Source organism: Pyrus communis, chromosome 15, assembly GCF_963583255.1.
Source record: "Pyrus communis chromosome 15, drPyrComm1.1, whole genome shotgun sequence".
NCBI lineage: Eukaryota > Viridiplantae > Streptophyta > Magnoliopsida > Rosales > Rosaceae > Pyrus > Pyrus communis.
The window spans coordinates 17760310-17780745 of NC_084817.1; the positions used below are offsets into that span (position 1 = coordinate 17760310).

The 20436-nt window shown below is 37.0% G+C and overlaps 1 protein-coding gene across 1 annotated transcript; it reads right to left on the bottom strand.

Annotated features, from left to right (window-relative positions):
* Positions 1-11027: 11027 nt before the first annotated feature.
* Positions 11028-18443, bottom strand: LOC137718123 (disease resistance protein RUN1-like). Its single transcript, XM_068457628.1, has 5 exons — positions 17908-18443; positions 15614-16715; positions 15078-15350; positions 11954-14960; positions 11028-11662 (listed from the first exon to the last, which is right to left on the bottom strand). Exons 1-4 carry the CDS (start codon positions 18402-18404, stop codon positions 14295-14297), a joined length of 2538 nt encoding a protein of 845 aa, XP_068313729.1. The 5' UTR covers positions 18405-18443; the 3' UTR covers positions 11028-11662; positions 11954-14294.
* Positions 18444-20436: the final 1993 nt, after the last annotated feature.

Genomic DNA, 20436 nt, shown 5'->3' on the forward strand with positions numbered 1-20436 from the left:
TTTTATTACCAACCTATTACTTCTCCTTTATCCTAATTAGTTAAGTCCACATAGGATTTTCAAAAACACATTGAAAGTGTATTCCTCAATTATAGGATGTGGCTTTACACGTATTCAAATTATGTTTGATTTTTATTACCAACCTATTACTTCTCCTTTATCCTAATTAGTTGAGTCCACATAGGATTTTTACATGCTATTCTCAAGCAGAGAGAGAGAGAGAGAAAGAGAGAGAGAGAGAGAGAGAGAGAGAGAGAGAGAGAGAAGCTGTTTCGAACCTCTACGCAATTTCAAAGAGCAAGATTCAAACCCTATCTATGGAGTAGGTCATTCTACAAAAGCATGGCAAAGTGGGTGGATGCCATTGCCTATCTCCGTGAAGAAGGTGGTGGGCCCTTGTAATTTTTTATTTTGTTTTATTTTTAAATTGATTTTTTAAATTTTAATTATTTTTATTTTTCATGTTATCAAAACATGTCGGCTTTATATTTGCCATGTCATCACTTAACGGTCAAATTGACAATTTGATTAATGGATGTATGAAATTGCAATAAAATGATAATTAAAGTATAAAATTAAAATGTTTTAAAGATGTTGTATGAGGTTACAATTGCACCCAAATTTGAAGAGATACAATGTAATTTACCTTACAATATTCAAAATGTTTGGTTTGTTTGTCATGTTCTTTTACTCTGACGTTCGGTATTATACTCGACGGTGCCTCGGAGCTTGGGAAAGTTAAGAAATTTTAGCTTGACTGGAGTCGAGGTAGGAGATTTAGAGATTAATAATTGAGTAGAACGATATAAGTTTAATTATTTACTTATATCGATAAGTTTATATACTTATGTTTCTATATATTATTGATTGAGTAATTTGCTTATACAATATTATTCAATCCTAAATTTGGCACCCTTGATGGATATCATTGTGATATTTATGTAGTTAATTATTTAAGTCTTGGTGTTGGCATATGATGTTTCCATTATGAATATATATATATATATATGGCATTTCATTACATATTGGAGTGAAGGAGTTTGTGGTTATATTCAAGGCTTGGGTTATGGAATGGAAATATCTTTTGTGTAGTTAAGTTCAACTTTCGTAGATACCAGTCAGGGAGGAAATTGGAATTTATAGGAATTATTTGAAGTAGTGGGGAATTTGGCGACCTTGAGATGAACAAGATGACCAACAAAAGTGGTATTTTTGGGTTGCTTGCTCTATTGTGCAGGCCTGCTTTATCTCATTCATTTGGAGTCACTATGGTAGAATGCATGGTATGGGACATGCAGGCCTACTTGCTCTATTGTGCAGGCCTGCTTTATCTCATTCATTTGTATATATTTTTCGATCTTGAGTAAGTTTATCTCTTATTTAATAATAAAAAGTATTAGACATAGGACCTCTACTGAGCTTTTAGGGTTCACTCTTTATAAATTTGTTGTAGGGTTCAATCGGAAGTTTAGTCTGTGATCTAGAAACGTCGAGGTCTTCTTGTAGATATTTGGACTTGGTCTTGTAACAAAAAAATGGTTGAGAATGTGTTGTTTCTTTTCCTTTAATTTTCTTGTAATAGTATCGTGTAAATTACGTTTGTTTGAATAAAAGTTTCTTTCCAGATTTTTCTCGTCTAGTTTTACTTAAGCTGTAGTTTATTTATTTATTTATTTTTACGCCACATCTTGAAACAAAGAAGGAAAAAAAAAAATTCAGGATGTGACACGTTAGGCTGACATCAGCCACAATTTAAATTATCTCTATTAATTAATGAAATCCTCTTTGTCAACCAAAAGATGGTGAAAAGATAACTTAGTCTTCTATCACACAAAAAAAAATGATGGGCAATAATGTAATTTCGTAAGTCCAAATTTTACTGTTTTTTATTGAAGCCTCATCTATATGTGATATTAAAATGTCTCTAATATTAAAAATATAAAAAAATAAAATAAAATCCAAAAACAAAAACCTCTCACCCGCCTCTCTCTCTCTCTCTCTTCCTCCCTCTCTCCTTCTCATTTTCTAAAAAAAAATGTATTCATACACACAAAGTGTGTAGGCAAATGCTAGTTAAAAAATTATACAAAATATTAAAAATTATAAATAAAAAAAACTAATTAAAAATATAAAAAAATTATATATATATATATATATATATATTCTATAAATACATAATCATGTTCTTCCACTTTACACTACATTTCAATATTTTCGAATACTTATAACTAATCTTTTATTATTATCCTAAATTAAAAATAGAGTTATCTTTTATTATTTTATAAAATAAAAAATATTAATATTTTAATATTAATAGCCTGGTCTATCAATTACTACTTATTTAAAGGGATTAAGTTGCCTATTGCCCAGAGAGCCTTCCTACATTGGAAAGTGCTCTAATCACGGCAACCTAGTCGCCACACAATCCTGTTTATTTGATTATCATAGATTCAAAGCTTTTTATCTTTCCAAATAAAAGAAAGTGAATAATAATTTAAAAGATTCAGACTATAATTAAATAATTTTATAAATAATCACATGGTGTTTGGAGGAGAGGTTTTCTTTATTAAAGAAAATAAGATTTATACCAAATGGTTTCATCTCAGTATAGCGTCTATTTTAATAACACAATAATATGCCAATTCTTAATATTATGATATAGATAGGGATGTTTCTCAAAAGGGCTATATTTCCAACTTTCCCCAAATTCTCTCTGTAGATTGGGGAATCAGCTTCTATTTATTCGTCTCTCTCTATGTACCTCAAAGCTCACATCTTTGCTCCAATTAACAAAAACCATGGATTCGACGTTGAAGTCCCCACCACCCAAATCCGGCTCCGAAGACCCAAACCCGAGTTCGAATGAGATCCAGTACATAGGTGTTCGGAAGAGGCGTTGGGGACGCTACGCTGCCAAGATCAAAGGTCCCGGGCTCGGGACCTTTGACAACGCTGAAGAGGCAGCGCGTGCGTACGACACTGCAGCGCGTTCAGGGACTATTTTTTATTAAAAAAAAACCCCGTAAATCTTGTGGGGCCCATTTATATGTCACATCAGCACTTAACAGAATTTTTAACAGATTGTGACAGAATGACCACATTGATTTGTGACGCCTATTTTCAGGGACTACATTGATTGATTTTTAATTTCAGGGACTATTTGTGATAAAAAAAAATAAAAAATAAAAAAAACCCTTAAATTACTTGATAAATTTAAGAATAAATTTAAAACTAATAAATTATTAAGGGGTTACGTTTAGCCTATTTGGTTAGAGATGGTATATGAATATGATCTAACACTATTCATTAAAAAGTGATTTCGTGCACAACTATAATTATAGATGGGGCTATGTTTAACTTTCTCAGTTAGAGACGACCTTATAAACCCATACAAGGTTCCTTCTCCCATCAATGTGTGGGATTCATTCCCAACACTAGTGCTTTGTCCAACAACTAAACTTCATGCTTAATGCACAAGTATCACACAATTATGTACTCTAATTTTTTTTTAAGTGCTTTTATCCAAAATAAAAAATAAAAAATCAAATAGATCTTCAAGTGACAATGAAAATAAAAAAGGAAATTCAAAATTTGAATATTCCACTCTGTCATATATTTTACTTACTCAAAATTAAAGTTTGATCGTGCATTTAAACAAAAATTTAAAGAGAAAAACTCGAATACATGAAAGGATAAATTGAATAAAAAGAAGGGAATTGTTATTAATACTTCAAAATTCTTATTCTACACTTCTAACTTTTTATATTTGGAAAGAAAAATATATTTGTGAGGAATATAGAATGAGATTTTTGAAGTGTTAATAATACTTCTCTAAAAGAATTAGATGATAATAACTTTTCAAAAGTGGTCATTTCTTTGAAAGGGAGAGAACCATTAATAAGGGCATCTTATTGTAAACTTCTCGTTTACTCAACAATTGTGGGTACCTAACTAACTAGCTTTTTACACGAAGAAAAAAAAGAAACCCCAATGATTATGACCCACTAACATGACTTGTGTCACACGTTTACTTTTTAGTTTTTTTATCGTCACAGATTGCATCATAGAAACCGTGTTTTTATATCCACTCCACATAATAACAATTGTTCCAGTACAAACCATACAGCTCATCATTACTATTATCTTTCTTTTTTTGTTTAAGATAAGAAGATTCACTCATTTTTCCAATTTCGTTGCATTTATACAACAATATAAATTGATAAAATGTTGAAAAATAGAGTCTTACATCCAAACCTTCAAACAAAATAAGTCACAATCTATACATAACGGTATTACTCCTAATTGCACCGTGCCTTTTGGAATAAATTATAATATCTATAAAATTATGCAAGTGATTAAGTTGAGATAATAGAGTTTTGAGTTTCTATTTATGTCTTCAGAGTTTAAAACTACAGTATCTCTTAAATTATTATAATAATTTCAAATTTTATTCCTTACCTATTAGTAGTAAAATTTAAATAAAAAAATTAAAATAATATTAATGTGACTAGCAGTGCATTGCAAACCCGTTATAGTTTGATAAAATCTTATGCCAGTCAAAATCACCAACAACCAATTTCGTCTTTGCCACTCCAAAGGTGGCAAAGTCAAGACTCAAAACCGGCATAACAAATCTGTCAACGGTCAAATCGGGAAAAGCAAGGTGACGGCGTGCTCCCCAAGAAAGCATAAACCTCCTATAAATATACTAATCTCATCACCCTCTGAATACTTCCCATCGATTACAATTTCCCCATATTTCTTCCCCAAATTCAACACAAAAAACTTTACGGCATGTCGGCGGTAGGCTATGGTTTTGCTGAAGCATATGTGCTGAGGGACCTCCACAAGAAGAAGATGAAGACGGAAAGAGAAGAAAGAGCCAAGCTCGGCAGGGCGGAGTTGGAACCGGAAATGGTAACGTCAAGTGGTTGTTTCTTCTTCTCGGTGTTGAAAAAAGTCCATCCAAGCAATGTTCAAAGGACTTGTTCTGCTGAAACTGAAGATGTTGGAACTTTGAACCATAAAGATTACGGAAACTGAAGAAAACAAGACACAGTTAAAAGAACAAAGCCCCAGGGAAACATCGAAGCATATCCTCTGGGGGAAATATAGTAGCTAAGGCGTCTGCAACAAAGTAGCTTTTTCGAAACTCATGCTGGACGGAGATGGTGAAGTCCAATTTCTTGTGTGCTGTATATATAAGACATTGTTCTATTGAATGATATTTTTTTCCATAAAACTCTTTTGTCAGTCATGCTCTAATAAAACATGATCGCTATTTATTTCAACCTAACAATTATAAAGTACCGGATATAAGTCCCAAAACAACAAGGTTACAAATCTGTACAGAACTTGTAAGACCCTCTAAACTCGTATACAAACTCACGAAAACTCTGCAAATTCATATTCGTTAGTTTGCTTTAAGGCGAAAAGCATGTCGGAATTCAGAGTTTTGGCCCTCGCGGAGAAAACAGCAACTCTCAATCGAGAGCCAAGAAAGAAAATCCTCGCAACAGAAGGCTTACTCAAATCCAAATTCTTAGGATATTTCTGAAAATTAAAAGAATGGAACTCCATTTTGCACCTGAAATGCTCCGGATACATATTTGGGCCCAAGGAATGAACCATATGCTTACTCAAACACAATCTGCTAGCAGCTTCATCGACCATCCGATCATGTTTTTGTTCTAGTAGTACTACTATGGTCGTTGAACGGAAGCTTGTGCTCGAAAACAAAATCACCATTATTACAACTAGTAGTACAACTACGGCGTTGAAAGGACCGAAACCAATAAAAATAAGCTCGTGGTCGTCTCCTGGAAAATATAGCACCCCATTGTATGCAAAGGAGACCTCCGCAAGGTTATCACAATAAGTATCGCGGGGATGACACAACGGGCTTTCTCCATTCACCAATCTCAGAAGAGAAGACCTCCACGCACATTTCGCAGATTCATCGCGGGCGAGGGGGGGAAGAATTCTCAACACCTTGCACCTACTCTCAGCATCAAGTTGGATGTCATGTCCTTTCCAAGAAAATAAGAATCCGCGATTGAAGTGCGCCAACGCTTGGACACAGAATTGCATTAGAAAATAAATTTGTTGCTTGGAAGTCGGCAAAGGATTTCAACCTGTACAACGTCAGGGAGATCGTCAATTGATGATGACCGTCTTTCGGCTGATGATATCTTTGATCTTTTTTATTGACAAGAAATCGGCAACCCAATAGACGATTGGGATCTCTTCCTTCCTTCGGTTTGAGTATCACACTTAACATCCCTAGATGATTGACTTGCTGCAAGATTTCGCATATCCTCATAAGAAAAAGAGTCTAATTGCCCATCAAAATATCAATACTTTCGGGTACATTAGTGAAACGAAAACCATCAGTCTAATGGAAAAGCTCTTACTCCCTTGGATATTCCATTTAAGATTTTCAGATCCATGTTTAAATGAATAAAAAAACGAGATGGTGAACACCATTTTCTTGAAGTTCTAATCAAACTTTTATCGTTTCACCTAAAATAATTTCAAAACATAAAACACATCTTGTCATTTTCTAGCAATAGATATATGATATAGAAAATAATATTTTAATCTTTAAATAAGATGAAGTGTAGATAGATGTCTGATAAAAGATCAAAAATTAAATTTCATGGTGTCCATTGAAACCAAATTCACACCCCGACGAAGGAGGTTGGCAAGTCTGGTTAGCAGTAAGAAAGCAAATAACCAAAGTCAAGACCTTGACACCCTTTTAACACGAATTAGAAAATGACAGGCAATGAGTACGCCCCACTAACATGAGTGTGTCGCACGTTAACTTTTAGTTTTTGGTCGTCACCGATTGCATCACAGCAACTGTCTTTTTATATCCACTTTACACAACAACAATTTCATCACAAACCAAACGCATTAGCACTTGTATTTTCTTTTTGTTGTTTGAGATAGGTAGATTCTTTTAATTTTGTCTTTAAAAAAAGTTACAAAGAAGATTCTTTACGGATATTGATGAGTCAATTTTATATTATATATGGTAATATTTTACCTTATTCTTAGTATGTTTTGATAATTATTTTGGTAGAATTTTGATACTTTGCTTTGTATTTTCAATATAGGACATTCAACTTTTTCTGGAGCAAAATATGACCAAACGGACAAATTTTAGAGTGATTCAAATTGAAGAACGTTCGTGTGTCTCTTAGCGTGTTTGTGTCAAAATTTCGGTTATTTCTACCAAACAATTATTTTCTGGTGACAGAATAAAGAAGCAATGTGCGTTGTTGAAAAATGTCGTTTTTGGGCTTAATTGCAATTTTTGGAGCCCAAGATGGCCTCTGATGGGTTTGTGGCCTTCTGAAGAATTTTACTATTTAATTTTAGGATTATGTTTCCTATTTTATTTTAATTTATTTTGGTTTCCTAGTCTGATTGGAAGACCTTTTTTCTAGGTGAATCGAATTATAGCAGTTTAAATAAGCTTGGCCAAGCTTAGAAATTTTCATACTTTTACATTCATGGTGTTATCGATCTATTTCAATACGATTCCTTTTGATTTTAATTATGAATATACGTAACTAATCTCTTTTGCTAGGGTGAGGCCACGAGCTTAGCAAGAATATGTAGGGGGTGTATTCAATTGGGATTTTGAGGGATTTTAATTCTTTTAATGAATATTGGGGTATTCAATCAGAATTTTAAGCGATTCTCTGAAATTCAACGTGTATTCAATCAGAATTTTAAGATAGTTTATTAAAATCCTTATAAATCTGGGTGTATTCAATTAGGATTTTAAAGAAACTTATAACATTTCAGGTGTATTCAATTAGAATTTGATTTTAAAGAATTTTAAAACGTTGAGGAACTAGAGGAAATTGGAGAGATTTTGTAGTGTAATTTAAACAACCACAAATCTCACATCTCCCCATGAGATTTTCGAGGGAATTGAATCAAAATTTTACATAGAATCTCTACAAATTAATTAAACTCCATAAAAATCCATGGATTTATAAATCCATTAAAATCTCTCCAATTCCCAATTGAATACACCCCCCGTAGTTTATTTTCAATTTGCTTATGATAATATGCATGCAGGTTTTTGAGTTATTAATCACTGGTTTAAACTATTGATATAGGTCATAAGTATCTTGATGATTCGCGGCCATTATGATGTTTAGAAAAGTAATTTGATGCAATTTTGGTCGGAGATAGGTCCCTGAAATTGACGAAGGCTTCTTGTGGTTAATATGTGCAAGTTCACTTAGGATGAATACCACGTCTTAAGGGTTGGATGGTTTTTTAGAGGGTTTTCACAAAACGTAATGCATGTCTAGATTTGATCTGAATACTATAAACTGATTGCACGTTTGATATATGCTCTATATTGGGGGTCCAAGTAGGCATATTAGGAAAATCTAACCTTTAAAATATGCATGTATAGGTCATAAGTAATTGAGAGAACCATATAGGATTGTTAAAGTGACGGCGAAACCCTAGTGCTTATTCAATTTGATTTCTAAAAACTATTTCTCTCTTTTACTATTGTAGATTTTTCTACTCTTTAAAATTAAATTCGTTTTTATTAAATTATGTTATAAAACCAATTATAACAAAACTTTGCCTTTAAATAATTAATTGAGATTTGAGTTGATACAAATTATTTCATAATCCTTGTGGAGAACGACCGTGCTAGAGCCATTTATACTACAATATCCTTATTATTCTTGCAAGTATTATAGGTGTTTTTAACCCTTTTGTGTGTGTGGTAAAAATCTTATCAGATATTAAACTATACATATAAAAAATTTTGAAGTACAACTTCCCTAGAAAAATTACGAATGAGGAAAAATCCTCACTCTTATCCATTCATCGTACATTATATGGTTAGTTTTCGTTAGGTACTGTTTGTATTTAATTTTAAATAAAAAAAATCAAAATGATTTATGACCGTACAATGTATGATAAACAGATAAAATGTAAGGATCCTAGGATCCTCACAAAGAGAATCCGAATGGGATCCAAACCCGAACAGATACATGCATGATCAATATTTATGATCTAAATTAGCAAATCAATCTGCTGCCATAGTATGTTGGAATTGATAAGTAGATATAATTACATATAAGCTTTCCTCCACATTTGTAAAATTAACAGAAACCAATTTTATTGTTTTATAGCAAAATAGAAATATATATAGAATATTGAACTGTCTCGGAAACTTCATCGGCGACAAGCAACGAGCAAACCAATTTCGTCTTTGCCACTCAACACGCCATAGAAGATTATCAGCCAACGGTCAACTAGGAAAAAGCAAGACGCCTGCTTCTTCCCCAAGAAAGCACAAACCTTCTATAAATATACTAGCTATCACCCGTCAATTACAATTTTCCCTATTTCTTCCCCAGGTTCAACACAAAAAAAAAGAAACTTTACAGCATGTCGGCGGTAGGCTATGGTTTTGCTGAAGCATACGTGCTGAGGGACCTCCACAAGAGGAAGCTGAAGATGGAAAAAGAAGAAAGAACCAAGCTTGGCAGGCCGGAGTTGGAATCGGAAATGGCAAAGTCGTCAAGCGGTTGTTTCTTCTGCCCGGTGTTGAAAAAAGTCCATCCAACAATTGTTCCAAGGACTCATTCAGCTGAAACTGAAGAAGTTAGAACTTTGAACCACAAAGATTAAGGAAACTGAAGAAAACAAGACACAGCTAAAGAATGAAGCCCCGGGGAAACACCAAGGCATATTGTAGCCAAGGTGTCTGCAATAAAGTTAGCTTCGAAACGCAAGCTGGAAGGAGACGGTGAAGTCCAGTTTCTTGTGTGCTGTACGAGAGCTTTCCGTAATTCCTACTTAATTTGTTTATTAGTCTATGATGAAATTGTTATTGTTGGCCTGAAATTCTTTTGTTAGTGATGCAGCAATAAAACGCACGAATGGCGCGCTAGCTAGCTATTTCCACGAAAACCCTACAAACCCTACAAATTCATATTCGTTAGTGGCACATCCTCCGTGCACACGTCCTTATCGAACTATAAAACGTTTGTCTAGACGCTCCTTAAATATGGTTAGAGGACGTTTGTGATCAATAACAAAATCACCATTATTACTACTAGTGTACTGCTATGGTCGTTGAACGGACCGAAACCAATATAAAGAAGCTCGTCGTTGTCTCCTGGAAAATATGGCACGCCATTGAATGCAACGGAGAGCTCCCCAAGTTCATCAAAATCAAAGACCTCCACGCTTAATTTGAAGGAATCACATTTCTCACCATTCCCAGATTCATAGGGGGGAAGAATTCTCAACACCTTGCAACTACACTCGGCATCACGTTGGTTGTCATGTCCTTTCCAATTGTTTTTCTTACGGTTATGGTATTCGCGATGATAATCCTCGCTTGCCCAGCACAAAACCAAGTAATTATGCGTTGCAACCACAACTAGCTCTTCTATCAAATTGTGGAAGCTCATAATTCTTTTGAACACTTGGAGCTAGTAGCTTGGATGCCCACAGCATTTTAGGAGGGAGTTCCTCCCCTGTTTGGTTTATTAGGGTGCGTGCCTTGGGAGTATTCTTATAGCTTTGGATATGTACAAAACGACCAAGAAAATAAGAATCCGCGATTAGAGTGCGCCAACATTGGACACAGACTTGCATTGGAAAACAAATTTGTTGCTTGGAAGTCGCCAAAGGATTTCAACCAATACAACATCAGCCAAAATTTAACCTCGTTCGTGGAGAGGCAAACCTAGCAGCACACGGGCTTGCTCGTGCAGGACTTGGACAGCAACAGGAGGTGTCGTGTATGGTTCGGGGGACCACCGGATTTAATCACAGATATTTTGTTTGAGGATAGCTCCATTCGGTTTGCATTGCTATTTGATTGCATTTTCTTTGAGGATAGTTAACTTTTCAAGTTGCTTGTGCTCTTTTTCCCTTCAACTGGGTTGAAACCTCTGATAAGATTTTTATCGAGACCCATTTGTGCACCCTATCCTCAAATATGTACACATTCCCTTTCGAATATATTGCAAACAAAAACAAACACTTGATTAATTTTCAAACTTTTCAAAATAATGTGTAGTGCTCTTGCTCAAGTGTATGTGCTCAAACTTTTCAAAATTTTCAAACACAAGAAGCTCTAGATGGAAGAAGAAGAAAGAGGCAAGTCAAAATCCAAGAATACTGAAATGGTGCCAGCCTAAAGGTTGTTTCTTGTGCGCGTTGAAGAAAGTCCGTCCGAGCAATGTTTGAAGAGTTCGTTCAGCTGCAATGGCAGAAGTTGGAAAAAGTTGATCAATCATACTCCATCCGAGCAATTTTCAGAGGTTTAATACTGTAATTTGGTATGCTACCAGGTAATAGTTTTTCCTATTTACTTCTTTACTGTATTTTAGCAGAAAAAAAATTGTTACAGTAAAGTTTGAAATTGTTATATTCCTAAAAGCCATTGAATGACCATCTAAGTGTACAGTTTCGAATTTTCTGCAGAACAAGTGGTTTGGAAATTGCTTGGATGGATTTTTCTTAGCACCAGAAAGAAACAACCTAGATTTTACCACTTTGGATTCAGCCATGCCGAGCTTGGCTCTTTCTTGTTTTTCCAACTTCAGCTTCTTCCAATGGAGGTCTCTCGGCACATATGCTTCAGCTAGATCATAACCTACAGCGGACACATCCGGAATTTAATATTTTTGAATCAACAGAAAGTTTCGCATAAAAAGTATAAGAGCAAAAACTGGAAACCAATCAGAAACCACTCACAGACAAAGTTAGAAGACTTGACGAAAAAGATAAAGAAAAAAAAAAAAAAAAACAGGATCAAGAAGACTCTGTCGTGAACAGCATTCCAAAAGGGACATTTGTCACTTAATTTGATATATATTTGCATCAACTTACACTAAGGAATGCAAAGACGATATTCAAATTAAATTACTCTAACAAAGAAACTTACCCAGACAGAAACAAGACAGCTTGCCACAGGCCACCAAAAGAGGGTTGTCCAAGGGAGCAGCCAAAACACCCAAAATTAGCTTGGAGGATAGGGAAGGCCGTCCTTGAGCAAAAACCAGGGAAATTGGTGGTCTATCGACCCAACTTTGACGTTCCACAATCCTCAAAGCAAGCAAGGCAACATGGTGAGACTCACCATTTGCCTCGTGAGTAGACCACTTCCAATGTAGGTCTTCAAAATTGATCTTCGATCTTATTTCCAACAAGAGTGGATAGATTTCCCAAGCACCCTTTTCTATGTCACCCTTCAAGCACTTAATCGAAGCACTCTCCACCATCACTTTTGTGAAGCCTAAGCCTGCAGCTAGATCCAATCCTTTAATAACCGCAGCTCTTTCAGCCATAAGAGCAGAGGAACACTTGTAGAACAGCCAAAGCACCTCTGAATGTGTCTAACCTGTCATGAATAACAATCCCCAGCCCCGCCTCCAATGAAGAAGTACACCAGGCCCCTTCAGTGATCACCTTAACAAAATTATGAATTGGAGGGCACCATACCTCATTGGCAAGGTCAAAATGAGAAGCTCCTGGACTCTTATATAGTTTAGCCTTCCAGATATCCCAACAGGTGATACCTGCAAGAGAAAGAAAGGTGTCGAGATTTTCTCCCTTTGTCCACCTAGAAATTTCGTATGAAAACCAAAGTTCAAGATATGAAACATTTTCATTAAGCCTCCTGTAATTTAGAGCAGTGCCAAACCAAATGCCTTTAACCCATGGGCATAAATTCCATGCAAATTGGACATAGGAAATTCATGGCGATATGTCTTCTAAACAGATTCTTTCATTGTAGGAAAAGCACTAAAAAGGCAAGCCACATGAAGTTCAGAATATGGGGGGTGGCTTTCATCTTCCAAATGGTGCTATCAACAATGTGCGAATGGAGGTGGGCAGGGAACTGAAGCATTTCTGATCTTTTGTCTTTGAAGCCAGTGATAGCCTGATCTTATGGAATAGATACCATTCACCTTCCAAGGCCAAATTAAACGATCACCACCAGTAGCAGAACCTATGGGAAGAAGTAGGATTTTATCACCTCTTGAGAAACAAAGGGGCACAAGAAAATCTGTCCACCACACTCTACTCTCTCTGTCCATAATGTCTGCCACTTCCCTTGGAGTTGAGGGAGAAAGGGCTGTTGTTGTGTTCCTCCTCAACCTGACATTGCTCCATAGTACTCCTCCTTCAGTTCCATTCCAAATGTGTTGTCATTTGAAACGACACAGAGTTCGACTTTACTCTGGTACTTCCGTGTTCATCTGTCAAGTGCAACACAACCTCTACCAAGAAAAAATAACCATACACAGAACAACATTCAAGCCAGAAGACCAGCGGGTGCCATCTAGCAGTTCTCATCAGCACCAATGAGGAACAATTAATGGATGCCAGTTTAGCACTCGAAGCCTACTCTTCATCCTCACCCCTCCTCAAATGATTACATCAGTTTCCATGCAGCTTTTTGCAATTTTGAGGTTGTAATGGAATTACATCCTGAGACCAGCGAAACATGAACCTTTCTTTGAAGTCCGTTTAAGCAATCTTCCCCTGCTTCAGTTTCTTCTTCTACATTGCTTTCTATACTTGGATCAGACCTTCGTATTGCTGCCCTGTCTTCATTTTATTCACTTGAATATGGCAAGGAGATGGATTCACAGCCAAACAAATACTCATTAACTAGTTTTTCCCCTTCCAAACTAACCCTATTTCTTCACGCTGATGAATATCATGAGCACTCCCTGCTCTTTCCAAGTGCACACCGACAATTATCTTGAAGCCACCTTTCACATTAAGCTTGTCGTTTGATAGATGTCCCGGCCAAAATTAGTCTTATGGGAAGCAACCATGGTCACTTGCATTGCACAGATGATAAATTCCCTCTGCTAGGTACAATTCACAGCATGAAATGTGAAGATAATCATCAGATTGGGAGTTATCTTATCAGACGAGTAAATGATGCACACAGTCAGCGCCTTCAAATCACAACCAAAACCTGGCGGCACAACTAATTCATCCTTATGGTCGACCGCCCTAAACCATGAAGGAAAACATTTCCGTGATTAAAAAAGGCAAACATTTCCGCTCACACATTTCTAATACACGTGGAGCAACATTTCTAATACACATGACAGAAGCTCCGGTTAGAAGATGTGATTACGAGACAGAGGTTCAGGGCCAAAGGAGTAGAGGAAGACCTAGGAAAACTTTGAAAGAGACTCTAAGAAAAGACTTGGAGTACTTGAATCTAACAGAAGACGTGGCACAGAACCGAGCGCAATGGCATTCTAGGATTCATACAGCCGACTCCCCTTAGTGGATAAGGCTTTGTTGCTGTTGTTGTATTTATGTGCAAATAAAGGAGAGGGAGGGAGAGAGAGAGACGGGAGCTGCAGGATTATTTCCTTACAAGCAGCAGTGAGATTGGTGCACCCTTCCATATGAATCCTTGTCATGATCTTTGACAACTTATCCAAGCCCGGAATCTCAGTGAGTTTGGGGGAGTGATTCAGATGCAATTCCCTCATACTCGACAGATCTGAAAAATCTGGCATTTTTTCCAACGCAATGCACTCATCTGCCTCCAGGATTTCCAATTTTTTTGGTAAATCTGGGATCACCCGAAGGTTTGTACAATTATTCAATTGTAAAGTTTGAAGCTTGGAAAGGCCGCTGAGGTTAGGTAGCCCATAAAAACAATTGCCTCTTATGTCTAAAACGTCTAAAGAAGATAGACCCCCAAGATCCTTAGGAAGTGCATCATCTCTTAGATTGCAGTTCGCAAGGGATAAATACTTAAGGTTCTTCAGTTGTACTATGGAAGGGTGAACCTCGGAAAAACTCTGGCAGTCATTAAGTAACAGTTTCTCGAGATTTGGGAGTTTTGAAAAGTTTGGTGATCTTTTCAGGTGATGGCAATACCCAAGATTAAGAAACTTCAACTTCTCAAGCCGCTGTCAGATAAAAGGAAAACATAAATCAAAATACAAATATAAGTGAGAGAGCATGATGTTATGACTTACAAAAAAATAAAATAAAAAATCAGTGATTTGGTTGAGAGTATACTATACCATGTTGGAATCATTCCAAACTTGTATTTTGCTATGACTCAGGTCGACATCAACTAGGTATTTAGTAAAATCATTTGGTATGACCCTTTGAGGAAACTCAGGCCAGCACAACCATCTTAACTTTTTGGAAATATGTTCGCAGTTTCCTTTGAACTTTACTCCTTTGAGTTTGAGCAACCTGAGTCTCTGCATCTCTTTAAATGCTTCTGTACTGAAGTTAGCCTTGTCAGGTTCTTGCAAATCTAACACGAGTCCTTCAACGAACTCTGTTCCCTTTTAAAAGAAAACAAATAATAAGGAAATAAGAAAGGATGAATGTAACTAATTAAGAAAAGGGTTATTTGCATAATTTATAAGTATACAGCAAAGCCATATAGTTGTATTTCGACTTCATCTCTCTTTCCATTCAACCTGTAGTTTCGTTCAAATCAATGCATATCATAGTGTATATTGTTCAACATCCAGGGCCTACAATTCATTACAGTTGAGATATGTATAACATGCACTTGATATAATTTGACAGCGAATGTACTTACAGATTTGCTCCCCAATACGTCTTTTACATCTTCTTGATCCCACAATCTACAACGTTTTCCAAGGATGTTAGGGGATTTTGCACGTACGATTTGTCTGCCCATATCTCGAAGCAAATCATGCATTACCAGGTTGTTTCTTTCATCAACAGTTACAAGGCCTCGATCACGGAGTTCTCCGATTCCTATTTCTGGATCAAAGTTACAGCCATCCAATATTGCCATGACATGTTCCTTGTTCATTCCAATAAAGAAACAAGATATATCAAGGAATATATCCCTCACATCATCATCAATTAGCCCATCGTAGCTTATTTTAAGCTTTTCATGAATTGGCATATGAGGATGTCTTTTCAATTTACGCAATACACTTCTCCATTCACTTTTGAGTTTCGTACATAAATAAGAACCTAATACTTCAAGTGCTAGTGGCAAACCTCCGCAGTAATCGACAACTTTGCTCGACAGTTCAAGATATTCTTCATCAGCAGGATAACTCTCCGTAAAGGCATGGCAACAAAAGAGCTTAAGAGCTTCTTCTTTATTCATTATTTGTGCGGTACATGTCTTATCCACTTCAAGTATCTTTAGCAAGTGTTCATCTCTTGTTATTATAATAATTCTACTCCCTGGACCAAACGTGTCACGATTTATAGCCAACTCATGTAATTGTTTCACACAATCTACGTCATCAATTATGACAAGCACCCTCATGAGGCCAAGTCTTCTTTCTATCTCCTTAGTCCCCTGATCGACACTACTTACCTCTACATTAGCTGGTTTCAAGATATCACTAAGAAGCTTGTTTTGCAATTTAACCATATCCCCTTCCCTCACTTTTGAAAGGAAACAGCTACCTTCAAACATTTGATGAACTCTGTGGAAAATGGCTTTTGCAACCGTTGTCTTGCCCGTCCCAACCATACCCAAAATTCCAATAATGCGAACATTATTTGATCCTCCGACATCTATCTCGTTACTGATAAGTTGCACGCGAGAATCTATTCCAATTTGATTCGTGGGTACATCTGGATATGTGTTGTTCAGCGACTTCAGTTTTCGAGTGATGTCGTCGACAACTTTCCTTATAAACTTTCCTTCGTACCTAGCAGTTAAAATACAAAATCAACAAAAGTAAGACTCACATATAACTGCAGGATTCAACTCAAGTAACAGTTTTTGGGATCGAATAAGATTTTAATTTTTAATTAAATACATTATTCAACTTCTAGCGAATTATGTTGTGTTTGAACCATAAATTTTCAAGCATGACCCTAGTAAATTAAGGGTGGTGTGCCTTAAAAAAGAAAGAGGAGCGTGGCAAATAAAAAAAATCAAAATGAAGATCTCTACAATACACACGCAGGCTCTAGATGAGTTTGTCGTTTAAGTACTCCCTATCAGGATGGAGGAGTTATAGCTCTTCTCAACTACTCCACTTCACCATGAAATACGAAGTAACCAATGCTCACCTTTGGTCTATAGAAGGGGACAAGGCCAAGGAGAAGGAAAAAAAGGCACAGATGGCAGCAAAAACATTTGAGAGAGAGCAAAATACTGCAAAAGTTCATAGTGAGTTCAGAGAGAAAGAGCAACAGGGTTAGGTCGGAAATTATGAAAATTTGAGTTGATTCAAAAAGGAAGACTTAGATGAAAAGCATGCCCTTTTGGCTAATGAAGATATTTGAGGTTTTCAAGTCCTTTTTGCTGCTCAAGTGCTCAGCCTAGAGCTCCCCTGGAAACCCCAAACCAAATGATTCCAAGAACTACGACTGGCTTGAACCCTCAAAAAGAGTATATAGGCAATCTAAGGCTCGACCTAGGTGCAGCCGCAAAATCAAACAAACCCCAAGTACAATTTATTCATATTGGAAACAAAGGGAGTTTCCTTTTTAATAAAGGATTGGAATTGATAGACACTTCGTCCTGATTTGGTAGTACTCAAAATAATAAAATCCTTCTACAAATTAACGTGGGTGAAGTTATGTCGAGTGAATTATTTGTTACGCTACAATTTTTGCTCAACATGTTGATCCATGCGAATGCAGTTAGCTCAATTCCCCACACTGATAGTTAGCTCAAAGCATTTGTAGAGTCTCAAACATATCAGGGTTTCTAAGCTTTGCATTACAATATGTGAAATGAAAGATTCTGAGCCCTACTTGAGAAGCCAACACATGACATTTCGCAAGCTGATCACAATCAAATATCGACTACATAGCGATCAATTATTGATTAGTTCAGCATTTGAAATTTAAAAAGTAGATTTTGCAAGGAATTAACAATTAAGTGATTACCCATCAGTGTTTCTAAGATTCCCACCAGCCAAATTTGCAGCTAGAGTGAAAGCCGATCTCCACCTCTGCACCGTATCGCCATCGAAGCACTCTTCATGCTTCTCAAATGCCGTGGCAAAACTACCAGTCTGATGCCTAACTTCGGAAGGATCAACATCGTAGAAAATAGGCAAAACAGTTTGACCCATTGTTGCTCTACATTCCACGATCTTCTCCAGCTCCTCAAGACACCATCTCGAATCCGCGTACCGCTTCGAGAAGACAACGACGGCGATCCTGGACCGTTTGATCGCTTCCACTAGCTCGTCTGTTATATTTTCCCCTCGTCGTAGTTCGTTCTCGTCGATGAAGACGTTGACCTTGTTGTCTTTTAATGTCCAGTAGAGGTTGTCGGTGAAGGTCTTGCGCGTGTCTTCACCTCTGAAGCTCAAGAACACGTCGTGCTTCCATTGTTTTGGGGAGGAGGAGGAGGCTGCGACGGCCGCCCTTGCATCCATTAAATCAATCCTATTCCGCCGGCGGAGGTTGTGTTTTTGGCCAATTGATGGGTAGAAAAATACACACCCAAATCAAGTCAACTCAGCTCGTTTTATTTGACTCGCTCACTGTCCACCAAACGGAAAAGAAACGTCCGTTTGCTTCACGAATTAAATTTCAATTTTTTTCTTTATCTTGTGGGAAATTTATAGCAATAGTCAACCAATTTTAACTAACTGAAATAATGATTTCTCAACTTCTTAATTGATTATAACGTGCAATTATGGTTTTTTTCATGAACTCTATTCGAATTCTATAAAAATGACTCATACGTTGGAAGAATCATTGCTACAATGTGTTAAAGTTGAGAGAACTCTAATTGGGTTAAAATTGATGAACTTTTTCTCTAATTGGGTTAAATTCGAGAACCATTCCTACAAACTTTTTTGATTTGATTTTTCATATTTACCCCTGATTTAGCCTCATGTGCAAGTATACTGGCATTTTAAACCCAATCTGTTAACCTGACCCAACCCTTTAAAATTAGTATTCGAGTGATTATTTAATGGGTCAGGTTGTTAACAGGTCATTTTGGGTCAACCCCGCGAAACCTGTTAACACCCGTTGTTGAGGGCTTTTGTGTAATTTCAGTAGTTATAATAGGAAGCCTTCAAACTTTATCTCTGCCACTTCAAGGAGGTCGCCGATATGCTCCAGGACTACATTCCCAAGTCAAATGGCAACAGACGACTCTTCCTCATCCTCCGGTGGTTCTAACACTTCGTCTCAGTTGCTTTCTCAAGAGCGAGTCAAGCTTCTTTCCTCCAACAGCAGCAACTCGTCATCTGGCTTGCCGGATTGGGATCCTTCCTTCAAGTGCTTCTCTGTCTGAAACTTGAAGAAGAAGGTCATGGCAGGGCTCTGTCAAACGGCGAAAAGGATGGACAATGGAGGTAACTGTCAAAATGGATCGATTCCATTGGTTTTTCATATTGGGGATGGACATAAATGCACTGCCAACTATTGTAAATGAAATCTAAATGTGAGATCTTGTTTGTACGCGTAATTTGATTTGGAATGCAAAATTAAACAAAAAACGAAAACAAAAAAAATCTTAATGGATGTTAATGGATGAAACGGGGTCACCAATGAGTTTAACGGGTTGGATTCGGGGTGAGGGATTGGGTTTGGGTGACCCATTAACTTAACGGGTCAGGTTTTACCTGATCAAAAGCCAATAAACCGACTCGTTTCCAGGTCTATGTGCGAGGCACATGACTTATTTTGATAAAAAATTTAACTAAATTTTAACTGAGTTAACAAAAAGATGTATAAATGCATGTTTTAATGAGTTAAGAAATTAAAGTTCTAGGTAATAAGCTATTGCTCAAATTAAGTTAAAGGGTAAATTACACTTTCATACCTCAGGTTTGGGGTCTATTTCAATTCCTTACGACATCTTCAAAACATTTCACTTTCATACCTTAAGTACTATTTTATTTCAAAATAATACCTCCGTTACATTTTCCATCCATTAATCCGTTAAATACCAACGTGGCTGCCACATATATGCCACGCGGCTGCCAAATGTCTGCCACGTGGCAAAAATAATAATTTTTAAACCTAAATCTTCTAAATATAAATAATAATTTTAAAAAAAAAAGCTAAAATAAACACCCCACCCCCCCCCCCCCGGTCAACCCCCCAAACCAAAACCTAGAAACCCAATAACCCCCCCAACACTCGCGTGACCCCCATCCCCCCCTGAAAACCAGAAACCCAGAAAAAATAACACCCGCCTGCTCGTGACCCTCCCTGCGCACCCCCCCAACCCGCGACCTTCCCTCCGTCCACACCCACCCAACCCACAACCTTCCCTCCCTCCGCACCCACCTTCACACCAACCCTCTTCCCTTCTCTACCCCCCCCTCCCCCCACTCTCCTCTACACACCCCCCCCCCACTCCTTAAATCCACACCCATTCCACGAACCCGACAATGGTGAGACAGGATCTAGATTTTTTTTTTCTTCTGAGTTGCAGGTAGGGGGTCG